This window comes from Grampus griseus (genome assembly GCF_964374135.1).
Source record: "Grampus griseus genome assembly, chromosome: 13".
NCBI lineage: Eukaryota > Metazoa > Chordata > Mammalia > Artiodactyla > Delphinidae > Grampus > Grampus griseus.
In genome coordinates this window covers 43,350,491-43,364,244 of record NC_139007.1, presented here as the reverse complement: position 1 = coordinate 43,364,244, position 13,754 = coordinate 43,350,491, and the positions used below count along the sequence as shown (strand labels likewise).

The window sequence follows — 13,754 nt, the reverse complement described above, 5'->3', positions numbered from 1 at the left end:
CACATTAAGAGGCTCATACACCATGATCAAGTGGGATTTATCCCAGGGATGCAAGGATTCTTCAATATATGCAAATCAATCAATGTGATACACCATTTTAACAAATTGAAGAATAAAAATCATATGATCAACTCAATAGATGCAGAAAAAGCTTTTGACAAAATTCAACACCTATTTATGATAAAAACTCTCCAAAAAGTGGGCGTAGAGGGAACTTATTTCAACATAATAAAGGCCATATATGACAAACCCACAGGAAACATCATTCTCAATGGTGAAAACTTGAAAGCAGTTCCTCTAAGATCAGGAACAAGACAAGGATGTCCACTCTCGCCACTATTATTCAACATAGATTTGGAAGTCCTAGCCACGGCATTCAGAGAAGACAAAGAAAAAAAAGGAATCCAAATTGGAAAAGAAGACATAAAACTATCACTGTTTGCAGATGACATGATACTATATATAGAGAATCTTAAGATGCCACCAGTCAACTACTAGAGCTAATCAATGAATTTGGTAAACTTGCAGGATACAAAACTAATGCACAGAAATCTCTTGCATTCCTGTAAACTAACAACAAAAGATCAGAAGGAGAAATTAAGGAAACAATCCCATTCACCATTGCAAAAAGAATAAAATACCTAGGAATAAACCTACCTAAGTAGGTAAAAGACCTGTACTCAGAAAACTATAAGACACTGATGAAAGAAATCAAAGATGACACAAACAGATGGAGAGATATACCATGTTCTTGGATTGGAAGTATCAATATTGTGAAAATGACTCTACTACTCAAAGCAATCTACAGATTCAATGCAATCCCTATCAAATTACCAATGGTGTTTTTTTACAGAACTAGAACAAAAAATCTTAAAATTTGTATGGAGACACAGAAGACCCTGAATAGCCAAAGCAATCTTGAGAGAAAAAAACGGAGCTGGAGGAATCAGACTCCCTGACTTCAGACTATACTACAAAGCTACAGTAATTAAGACAATATGATACTGGCACATAAACAGGAATATAGATCAATGGAACAGGATAGAAAGCCCAGAGATAAACCCATGCACCTATTCTTAGCTGATCTATGACAAAGGAGGCAAGGATATATAATGGAGAGAAGATAGCCTCTTCAATAAGTGATGTTGGGAAGACTGGACAATTACATGTAAAAGAATGAAATTAAAATACTCTCTAACACCATACACAAAAATAAACTCAAAACAGATTAAAGACCTAAATGTAAGACCAGGCACTATAAAACTCTTGGAATAAAACATAGGAAGAACACACTTTGCAATAAACCACAGCAAGATTGCTTTTTTACCCACCTCCTAGAGTAATGGAAATAAAACCAAAAATAAACAAATGGGACCTAATGAAACTTAAAAGCTTTTGCACATCAAAGGAAACTATAAACCAGATGAAAAGAAAACCCTCAGAATAGGAGAAAATATTTGTAAACGAATCAATGGACAAAGGATTAATCTCCAAAATATATAAACAGCTCATGCAGCTCAATATTAAAAAAACAAACAACCCAATCCAAAAATGGGCAGAAGACCTAAATAGACATCTCTCCAAAGAAGACATACAGATGGCCAAGAGGCACATGAAAAGCTGCTCAACATCACTAATCATTAGAGAAATGCAAATCAAAACTACAATGAGGTATCACCTCACACCAGTTAGAATGGGCATCATCAGAAAATCTACAAACAACAAATGCTGGAGAGGGTGTGGAGAAAAGGGAACCCTCTTGCACTGTTGGTGGTAATGTAAATTGATACAGCCACTATGGAGAACAGTACAGAGGTTCCTTAAAAAACTATAAATAGAATTACCATATGACCCAGCAATCCCACTACTGGGCATATACCCAGAGAAAACCATAATTCAAAAAGATACATGCACCCCAATGTTCATTGCAGCAGTATTTACAATAGTCATGTCTTGGAAGCAACCTAAATGTCCATCGACAGACAAATGGATGAAAAAGATGTGGTACATATATACAATGGAATATTACTCAGCCATAAAAAGGAATGAAATTGGGTTATTTGTAGGGACGTGGATGGACCTAGAGACTGTCATACAGAGTGAAGTAAGTCAGAAAGAAAAACAAATATCGTATATTAATGCATATATGTCGAACCTAGAAAAATGGTACAGATGAACCAGTTTGCAAAGCAGAAATAGAGACACAGATGTAGAAAACAAACGTATGGACACCAAGTGGGGAAAGTGGGGGTGGGTGGGTGGTGGTGGGATGAATTGGGAGATTGGGTTGACATATATACACTAATATGTATAAAATAGGTAAGTAATCAGAACCTACTGTATAAAAAAAATAATTAAATTAAAAAAAAAGCATGAAAAATCATTGTGCTCTGTGTAAGAATGTTGAAAATATAGATTTTCTCAAGAGATACTAATGACAACTTTCATTATAGTTTTGAGAAGAAACTCTAGTATTTGCATATTTTTTTGTTTGAAATAAATACATCATTGGAGTGCTAATAAATTTCATTTCTGGATCAAATGAAAATTTAAATTTAGAAGGTATATACCAATAATTTTTTTTAATTCTCATTAAAATTTTTAAAATTCTAATTCCAAAATTTCTACCAATAACTTATGTTTTTAACATATCAAAACATATATGTTAAAAAGAAAATAAGACATTATTTGTATCAGTTTATTCCAATACTAAAACTATAATAGTGCCCCAGAAATGGGAGGAAAATGACATTGTCAAGATAATTAATTTTTCTAGTTAAAAATTAATATTTGGTAATATGACCTGACCAAGTCCTTAGGCTTCTTTTCCTTTATAATTTCACTGTGTTCTCATCTCTGTTGAAATGTTATGTATTTTAAATACTCAATTGCCTCATCCAGTGCTTGCCAATTTTTTAAAAACTTTAAAATAAGTAGCTCTAGTTGGTAGTTTCCTTAAAAGAGAATATTACCTTACGGTACTTAAATTCAACTTCCTCAAAATTTCTGTATAAAAGCAGCCAATTAATCCTGCCATATGGGGCTCTGGGCTCTACAATGAGTATAATTTTTCTTTAAAAATTGCCAGTTTCACTGACCTATGCTCCATCACAGATGTTTTAGTATTCTGCCGGGGAAATTAGTAATGCCTGCCGACCAACATGTTCTATTTAGTGTACCGCTTCATCAAGTGCTAAAATGTATGTCTCCATGACTAGTGATTGCTGAGGCTCCTCAATCTTGTAAATTTCCAGACATTTTTCTTACTACATAGAGTAAAGTGTTAAGTTCATAGATTTTGATGACATTTAAAATGATTACCCAGCAGTAATCATTGGGTAAGAGAAAAAATTGCAATGCTTCCTATTTCTTTGAAATTATGTAAACGGAAGTCTTCTCGACATGACACCTCAACTAAAATTTATGGGCATGCCCACATTTAAATATGTAAATCCAATTAATTTGAGTAAATATCGAGTTCCATTTGTGTTTTGCACATTCCCATGTAGCATCTTAATAAAATTTAAACTGATTTCATTTATTGAATTCTGTAAATTTAAAAGATAATCTACCATGAATCAATCAGAGCATCATTTACATTGCTTATATCAAGTAAGCTTAAATCGATGAATGTGTAAGGATATTAAACAACAAATACCATCATTGGTCACCTTTGGAGGATATTAAGGAACCAACTCATTATTCCGAAAATTGGTAAATAGAGGGAAAGAATCAAATATTTATCTGCCTTTCCATAAAGAAATGTACCTCAGAACAACAAAATGGTTGATAAAGGAAAGTTTCTTTTTATAGAGTAGCTGCACAAATAATAGAAAAAGGAAAGACAATTAGAGTAATGCCATTTTACAACTCTAAGTTAAATTAATGGATTTAAGCAAAGATCAATGACTTCAAACATCACAAAAAGAGAAACAACCAGGCATATGTGCCTTCTGATAGAAATATATACCATCACCTATGATATAGTCCTTTGAACCTGAATCTGATCAAGCCTCTAGATCTATTGATCAATTTACAGAAAATACAAGAAGTACAGAAAAGAGGAAGGAATGTATTAAATGACAGCATGAGGTGCAATTGGCAAAATTCACACTGGAAATTATAGGACAAATAACTCAGTTTCTTGCACAAATAAATCGCAAGGAAAATACAAAGAGATGGATAAATTCAGACATAACACTACATTGTATTTTTAGACAATATTTTTTTACTATTCATGTTTCAGAGATTTTCCCCACCAACTTATTAATAAAGAATTAAGATAGAGATGTAATCTATCTTTCTAATTTTAAAACTGTTGTTTCTCTTTTCTAGGGTAAAACAATAATAATAATGATAAAAATCTCAAGCTAGAAAGTAGTCTCTCTTCCACTGAAGGAGGAGAAAAAGCAAGCCTGTAAAATTCTTTACAACTTCAGCTAAGGACAGACAATCTTTCCATTCTTACCCTGGAGTCCTGTTTTAGTTTGCTAGGGCTGCCATAACAAATACAGTTCTGGAGGCTAGAAGTCTAAAATCAAGGAGCTGAGAGGTCTGACGTCTTCTGAAGACCCTCTCCTTGACTTGCAGATGGCCACCTTTTGTCGTGTCCTCACATGGTCTTTTTTCTATACACATGCGCCTCTGGTGTCTCTCAGTATGTCCAATTATTTTCTTCTTTTAAGGACATCAGTCACATTAAATTAGGGCTGACCCTAACACCCTTATTTGAACTTAATCACCTCTTTAAAGACCCTGTCTCCAAATACAGTCACATTCTAAGGTACTGGAGGTTAGAGCTTCAACATGAATTTTGGGGGGGACAATATAGCCCATAACAAGTTCTTTCAAGAATCTAACCATGTTTATTTGTAACATCAATGCCATATTAACTGTTTAAAATGGTTTGAAATCTAGAAAAAACTTGATGTTGAGTAGAGAAACAAATGTTGACTCAAAAGCTAAGCTCTTGAAACTCATGGAATTAATTACAAAGCTACACTTTGCAAATAGTCTGTAGCCCAACACTTCTAATCATTCCTTGACTCTCACACCTTAATTCTCCAGACATGTGCCCTCCAATATGGTAGCCACATGTGGCCAGTAAGCATTTGGAATGTGGCTGGTCCAAATTGAGATGTGCTATTAGTCTAAAATCACTGAATTTCAAAGACTTAGTAAGAAAAAATATATAAACTATCTCAGTAATTTTTATATTTATTACATGTTCAAATATCTTGGATATATAGATTATTGAAGTTAATTTAATCTGTTCCTCATTTTTAAAAAATTATGGTTACTGAAAAAGTTTAAAATTACATATGTGGCTAGAATTATATTTTTATTGGATGGTGCTTTCCCAAAATGCAGGTATGTGTCATTTGAATTAAGACTTGTTTTGAAGGCTTTCTTAGACTTCTGATTTATAACTGTCCCCAAGGATCCCTTTCCTTTTCTCACCCCCACTAATTTACACAGGTACAGAATTCTAGCACTTTATCCAGTCCATAACACACATTTCAAAACTAAGGAACACTTGCCCACTTGTTAGGAAGACAATCTGTAATGCCAACTTAACAAATTCAACTGAAATGTTATATTCATTGAAATTTTAAGTGATGAGTAATCCTGTTGCCTTTCACCTTTCCCTGGAAATGAGAGAAATTGTAAAAGGATCAATTGACAAAGATATTCTCATTTCGCATTTACTAGTAGTACGAAAAAGCGTTATGCTCTAATTTTATCAAGACACTAGAACTGAGGACTTCCCCGGTGGCGCAGCGGTTAGGAATCCACCTGCCAATGCAGGGAACATGGATTCGAGCCCTAGTCCAGGAAGATCTCATATGCCGCGGAGCAGCTAAGCCCGTGCACAACTACTGAGCCTGCGCTCTAGAGCCCGCGAACCACAACTACTGAGCCCCGTGCCACAACTACTGAAGCCCGCGCGCCTAGAGCCCATGCTCCGCAACGAGAGAAGCCACTGCAATGAGAGAACCCTGCGCAGTGCAACAGAGTACCCCCGCTCTCTGCAACTAGAGAAAGCCCGCACAGCAACAAAGACCCAACGCAGCCAAAAATAAAATAAATAAATTTATTAAAAGAAAAAAAACACACTAGAATTGAGATTATCAGGATAGTTTCTAAAAATTTTGAAGGAATTATTTTACGTACTTTCAGCTGCTAGATCTTATGATGGAATAGAAATTTTGGTTTGTTTTAAAGTTGATGTTGAACAGTTGAGAGGAAGAACTATAGATAGGAGTACTTCAGGATCAGGAATTTATCACTTTTTCAGGAACATAAAACATGGTTAACATTCACATCTTTTAGAAGTATTTATTTTCCATTTTTAAAATAGCATTGTTGGGTGTAATTTAAAGGAGTGCTAGAACTTGAATACCCAGCAGGGACTGGAGCATCTGAAAGCATTTTAGAATTCCTGTTTGCTACACCCTGCTTTAAGCACTTTCATATAGCTGGGAAGTGGAGAGGGAAAAAAATGCTCAATTTGCACAGTGAATGATTAAAGGAAAGATAAAAGCTAATAGCCCTGTTACTTAACTAATTTTTTAATTTTCAAAGCTAACTTGGGCTATGTTAAACTACATGCCCCTCCCAGTTGGACCTACCTAAAATATATAAAAGCAAAAAGCACCCTTCCCCCAAATCCTTAACCTTAACTGCAGTTTTATTAAGTTTATATTCATATGAGGGGAAATATAAATAAATTACATTGTTTCTCAAACATATTATCAAGTTCTATCATTAAAATTTTTATTTGACTTGTGAGCATTGTAACTCACCTTCAATGGATATAATTTTATATCCTAAGTATGATGTCAAGCATACCTTCTAAATTCCTTAAATTGAATAAGTTATACTTACCATCAACACTTAAGATTTTAAAAATTTCTCTAAAACTTGCATTTTAAAATTAAATTTGTAAAAAATCCTATTTTAGCAAGCTTGATTATATCAACTGGTAAAACTTTATTTTACAAGCAATAGGAATTGGATCAAATGATTATTATAATCCAGAGGAATTATTTTATAACCATAGCAAATGCCATTATACATACTGCCAAAACAGATTTAATAGACAATACTGAACTGTACAAGAGTTATTTATTTTTCCTTAATCTCAAAGCTATTTTAGTAATACAAAAAGCCATATTAACATTTTTCCATTAGAAAACAATGTGATGTACAAAACTTTGGATGAAAGGATATATGTCAAATTTCACTTAATCATTTGGTGGAAAACCCACCACTCCATCAATACCACCCAAAGTGTTTTAGGCAATGATTAAAGTCAAAGTAAGCATCTTAATAAATTCCAGCTGTTAAAACAACAAACCTAGTAATATAGTTTGCTACATAGTATTTTTGACTACTCAGGAGTTACTTTTTAAAATCTATTTTTTTTCTGAGTCCTACCACATACCAAGTGCTATACTTGTCCAAGTGGGTATTTGAGAAGTTGGTAAGGTGGAAGACCCCATACAGCGGTCCTTGGGTTACCAGACTTGACTTTTAACTTTCAAGCATCCTCCAAGATCAAGAAACACCAACTAAAATTACACACTCCTCCAAGTGTTATTTGATATTATTAGTGGGGAGGGTAATAGTGGGGAGGGTAAAGAGGTCATGAACTATTATTTATAATCCATTATTCCAATTAAAACCGTATGTCAAAAGCTAATTTATTTTTCTAATGAGTTTAAGATTTGACATTATTACAAACGTGGTTCACTACTGACTTATTGTGAACCCTACAAGGCACACTGCTCAAAAACAGCAAAGCAGGTGTGCATAAATGCTTTTCTTTGCATTTAGTGAAATAATGATATTTGATACCCATCTTTATCTTAAAATTCCATTCAGTTTAGGGTCCAGTGAAGAAAATAAATCCAGTTACAGATGGTAAAGAGCAAAGAAGGTAAACTAGTAAAGATTATTACTATACAAGGAAATTTATTCTCTATCTTTTCCTTTGAATAACAAGATGCTAACACACTACTTTCATTTAAAAAAAAAAATGCTTGCAACTATTGAATTGAGGCAAGTACTAAAGGCCCATAAACTGACAAAGTCGTCCATTCACCACCATTACTTCTTTACATAAGCTTGTTTTCCTAAGTATAATGCGTACTCTAAGCTATAATTTGGAAATTAGCCAAGCACTAAGCAATTACAATGGCAGGTAATACACCATCGGTTTTTGAAACACATTCGGTCACTTTTCATGACCCACCTGCAGTTTGGATTAAATAGACTCTCACTCAGTATAAATTTGTTTTGGGATCTGCATGACAACAACAACAAAAAATGTAGTTTTATGACATTTTCACATAAGACATTTAAAGAGTCTTTGGGTCATACCACTTTTGTATTAAGTGATTCATCCTGACATGCTATTAACTACAATAAAAATAATTGTTCAATTTTTAAATGAAAACTAAATGCAGATAAATGGTAACAGATTTGACATGGAATGCTGTAAAATAGTCCTGTACGTAATCTGATACTACTGATTACAAATTTCCCAGTTTGAAAACTTCAGATTAAAAACCACAAGAAAATTTACTCTTGATGGCATGTGAGATCTTCTTCAAAATGAAACTAGAACCTCAAAGTCTCAGTATTTTATCAAACATAAAGAAACACAACAAATTTGTACATTTTATTCACATTTATTTTTCGCTTTTAGTGTGCTCACAGAAAATTAGAACACCTTAAGCAGGAGTTTAATAGCAATTTTTGTAAGCAAAGTTACATTCCATCTCTAAGTCAAATTGGTCAAAGCTTCTCCAGTATTTACAAAACATGATAGACAAGATGCTACACAAAACCATTGCATCTGAAGATTTTTTCCTTATTCTCAAAGACGACTGGAAAAGAAAGCATTGTCTGCTGTAATCAAAAACATACCACAGTATAAACAGTAACCATTCCACTTATCACAGCTTGGTTGAGTTTAAAATTTGTGTTTAAAAGGTCCAAGATGACTGCAGTTTTACAAAAATGGGCAGGGTGGAAAGTTGCAAACTTCATGTGCTTCTGGATATCAAGATTTGTTTTTATACAATAGTCACAGTTAAAAACACCCTGCTGGTAATACATAATTACACTTTATTAAGGTCATAAACCAGCAATAAACAATAAAGCCTATACAACTTGTAGTTCTACTTAATCACTGACTGGTACAGCTAACATGAGATAAGTGAAAAGTTCCTATGGTTTAAATGAACTCCTAAGACTATGATCTTTTTAAAAATCTGGGTATTGGTGTTTTTTTCTTTTTTTCCACTTTCCTTCTTAATCAAGACTTGTAGTGTTGTAAACCTGCCTCACAAAATACATCGTAATAACTTTTCTTTAAAAAAAAAAAAAGACTAAGCCTTTACACCATCCTTTCTAGTGGTACATTGTCTTGGCAATGCTATGCACCACTAAATTTCTCCATCGTGGCTCCTATCACTTCATCGGATATCCCTTTTTGACCCACCCATCTCCTTCATATATGGGCATGTCCATAGATTGACAAAGAAAGTTTACATTTTTGAATAAAGATGCAAAGTATGCAAAAAACATTAATACTGATGCAAAAAATAAAAATAAAAGAGAAACAAGGCAGAGGAAGGTAACTAAGCTCTCCTCGACCTGTTGGAATGGTGGTAACAGAATGATCTGAGATGGGATCTGTGGGTAGGTGGTTAAAAACAAAATTTGCTGCTTAAAAAAAAGTAAAATAAGAAAAGACATCTTTAAAATCAATCCCTGGTTGTAGACAAGTTCTCCAAAACCAGTACCTGGCACCACTCCAACAAACAAACGGGGGGGGGGAGAAAAGTTCTTCGATTATCTCAAAAAATCTTGCCCTTTTACTCTGCCGCCTCCGCTGGGGGGGCTTCTGGACTGCACTCGGGCTGGGCCTCCTGTGAGGGAGCTGCGCAGGCTGACGACGCCGCAGCGGCCGCCGCCTCCTCCGCGGGGGCCGCCTCCTGCTCCGGGGGCGCGCCGGGCCCCGCGGCCGAGGGCGCCTCGCAGGTGGCCGCGCTGGCCCCGGCCTCCTCGGTCTTCTCCTCTGCCTTGCTGGGCTCCTCGGCGGCCTTGGCCTCCTCGCTAGCGGACGGCTTCTCGGGCGCGACGGCGGCCTCCTCGGGCTTGGCCTCCTGCGGGTCGCCCCCCGCCGCCCCCTGCTCGCCCGCGGCCGCCTCCTCGCTCGGCGCCGCCGCCGGCTCCCCGGAGGCCGCGCCCGCAGCCTCGCCGGCGGCCGCAGCGGCGCCCCCGGCGGCCTCGTCCTTGCCGCCTTCGGCGGAGGCGCCGGCGGTGCCTTCGGCTTCACCGCCCTCTCCCGCTTCCTTCTTGTTCTTCTTGAAGGAGAAGCCGCTCAGCTTGAAAGACTTCTTGAAGGAAAAGCGCTTCTTTTTTTTTTTCGGGGTCTCGTTGCTGGGCGAGGGCGTGGCCCCGTCCTCGGCCTTGGGCGAAGACGTCGAGGAGGCGGCTGACGCGGCCTCCCCCTCCGCGGCCGTGGGCGAGCCGGGCTCGGCGGCCTCGCCCTCCGCGGGGGCCTCCTTCTCCGCAGGGCTGGCCCCGGCCTCGGGGGCGGCGGCGGCCAGCTCATCTTTCTCGGCCGCGGCTGGCGACGCCGCCCCGCTCCCGGCGGCCGCGGGCTCCTCCTTGTCGGCGGCCGGGGCGCTGCCGTTAGCCTGCAGCTCCTCCTTGGCGCCGGGCTCGGCGGCCGCGGGAGAAGCGTCGCCGTTTACCTTCACGTGGCCATTTTCCTGCGGGGCAGAGAAAGCGGGAGGTCACTGAAGGGGGCCTGGGCCTGTCATCCCCGCCCCCACTCCAGGACCGGGAGGGACTGGCGTCCCCCGGGGCCCCTCTGGTTTTGGAGACCTTCTCCTTCATGGGGAGGCAGTATTGGATGCCCAGAGGAGAGTTCCTCGAAGACCTGGGGGCAGTGCTGTTTGGGATGTCTAAAGGAACTGAGGAAGCCTCGACTACGCAATAAATGCCCCCGAGGCCTTAAAAGGGCCGAGTCTGAAACGTGGAAAGCAAAGGGTAACCCATTCCAACCTTTGCCTCAAGGGCTTTGGGATAAAGGAGTCACGTAATATATGATACGCCAAACGCCCTTTGGAGGGAGGCACAGAGCCGGAGCGGGTGATCTGCGCCTAGGTTACACATCCCCCTTTCTCCCTAAACTCTAAAGGCGCCTTCAAAACACCAAGAACTCCCAGGGGGATCCCAGCGTTCCAGCCAGAAGTGCCTGGGCTGCGCGCGCAAAGGCCCTACGCCTGCCAAGGGCCTGGGGTCGGCAGGGGGCGCTGCGGCTCCACGGCGCGGAGCGGGGCGCAGGCGGGCGCGGAGGGGCGGGGCGGCCGGGCCACCCCGCCCTGCCGGGTCGGGCCCTGCCCGCTAGCCAAGGCGCCCCCAAGCACGGATAGCGCAGCGCGGAGTCCGCAAACAAAGCTCAGGTGGCATCCTAGTCTGGATAAAACTAACAAGCCAGGGGGAAACCGATTATTTCAGAGGTCTCGCCTCTTCTTCCACGCCCACCTTCGCCAGTGATTCTGCGAAGCCCGGGCGCGCCCAGGCGGCTCGTTTTGCATTTTTAACGGGTTCAAAGCCTCTTGGCAGAGCTTGCCGCCGAAGCAACACGGCCTCTGCTCTAGGAAAAGAGGCGTGGTGGGTGCCCGGTGTTTGCGAAGCAGCCACCCTTGGCCGACCTCTCGGGCCCACCCAACCGTAGCCATCCTCCTGGGTTCGGGCATCGCAGGGGCAGCCCCCGCAGTGGTCCAGGCGGCACGCACAGCAACAATCTCGACCGAAACACAAGAACTGCCTCTGGTTGACCATCTGGACAGGTTCTTCAAGGACCCACAGTCTTCCCACACTAGGGAGACCATTTAAAAGTCAGATGGGTGTGTAATTCCAGAGACAACTACGAATAAAGATTTAGAACAGTGGGAAAAGCCCACCGAAAGGTAGTGAAACCCTTCTGCCCAGCTCCAGCCAGCCAGCCAGCAACCTTTCCAAGAACCCGGGGCACGCCGCCTCGGCATACAATAAGACAGCCCTTCTTCCCTCCTCGCCTTTCTCCACCGCCATCCCTATTCGCCCTCCCCCCGCCCTTCCCTACCCACATACACAATCACACCAGTTCAGAAATCTTGAAGGCGACCCAGTCTCGACAACAAACACGAGAGACACTCAAATACCTTTGTGCCCACTAAACACAAATGCAACCTGGCTGGGTGCGGGGGTGTGGGGTAGCACCTAGCTAGTCACGTTCTGCCAAGCTCCAAACACGCCATTTTAGACGATTTATCATTCATTCCTCCCGTCTACACAAGAATTCACCAGGATTCTCCGGGAACCACTACTTTGGAGTGGGGGGAGACCCCACCTATAAGAAATTGACAATTTAAGCTATCGATTTCCATTCAACTTTCAGACTGGAATCTGGTCACGGTCCTCTCCGCCGAAGGCGCTTCGGGCACGACCAGAAGGGAAGGGGAAGCGTCGGGACTAGAGAAAGACACCAAAGAAATAACCAGAACCACAGGTAGAATTTACCTGCCCATTCGCTTTAGAAGGCGACGAGGCCACAGCCGCCTCTCCAGGCCTCTCCGCGGCGGCTTCTCCCTTCGCAGCGGTCTTGGAGAATTGGGCACCCATGCTGGCTTCTTCAACAAAGAAACTCAACAGATCCAAGGGGGGAACAAAGAGCTTCGGGTTGGTGTAACGACGGGGCAAGCAGTAGCGGCGGCGGCAGCAGCAGCAGCGGCGGCAGCAGCAGCGGCACACACACCGGAGGGAGGGGGGAGTGGGGGTGGTGAAGAGGACAGAACAGAACCGATTAAATACACTCCGGATAAAAAAATTTTAGTCGAAGAGATCAAAAAGCAGCAGCGCAGGAGGGAGGGAAAAAGGGTGGAAAAGTCGAGCACAAAAAAAGGAGCCCAAGTGTAGTTTTTTAAAAAAAGAAGTAATAAAAAAATCCCAGATTTGTAGCCGCACTGTAGACAAGAGGAAAATGGAGAAATCTCCCTGGTTGCTAATAAGATGCGGGGTCCAACGCCCAAGTGCACAGATGAATGGGCTCGCGGGCGCTGACGCGGCCCCCGCGCGCGCCGGCCAATCCGCGCGCCGCACACAAAGCAGGGGGCGGGGCCTGTGCGCCCGGCGAACAATGGAGCCGCGCTTTGCAAACGGTTTGAAAATCAGCCTCAGACCGAGAATTAATGTCCTCCAAATAAATAAATCAATTAAAAAATACATGCCTCTCGTCTCCCTTTGCTTGAAAATACTAATGCATTACTTGATTGGCTTGCTTTGTTTGTAATTAATTAACGCGGGAGGGGTGGTACTTGTGGATGGGGGCGGAGAAAGCGTTAACTTGACTCGCTTTGACTCTGGTCGGTCTATATCCGTGTCTGTCTCCCTCCCCTCCCTCCCCTCCCCCATCTTTCCCGTGTGTTTCTGTGTATGTGTGTATGTATGCGAGTTTTTAAGACAATGGTGGGGATATGTGTGCAGCATGTTTTCTGTCTCTGTGTTCCATATTGGTTTCACAGATACTGCACAGGGTTTGTTTTTCTAACGGTTGCAAATGTGAATTAGCCCCAAATTGAAAGGTATTTAAACCAAGAAGATCGAATTTCATCAAACGAGATCGCGAGTTAGAATTAGGTCTGTAGGCCAGATGTAGAAAATGCAAAAGCAGCACGCAGACGAAGCCA

The 13,754-nt window shown here is 41.2% G+C and overlaps 1 protein-coding gene across 1 annotated transcript; it reads right to left on the bottom strand.

The window, feature by feature from the left end:
- Window positions 1-7,074: 7,074 nt before the first annotated feature.
- On the bottom strand, window positions 7,075-13,078 carry MARCKS (myristoylated alanine rich protein kinase C substrate). Its single transcript, XM_082669281.1, has 2 exons — window positions 12,589-13,078; window positions 7,075-10,790 (listed from the first exon to the last, which is right to left on the bottom strand). Exons 1-2 carry the CDS (start codon window positions 12,688-12,690, stop codon window positions 9,888-9,890), a joined length of 1,005 nt encoding a protein of 334 aa, XP_082525407.1. The 5' UTR covers window positions 12,691-13,078; the 3' UTR covers window positions 7,075-9,887.
- Window positions 13,079-13,754: the final 676 nt, after the last annotated feature.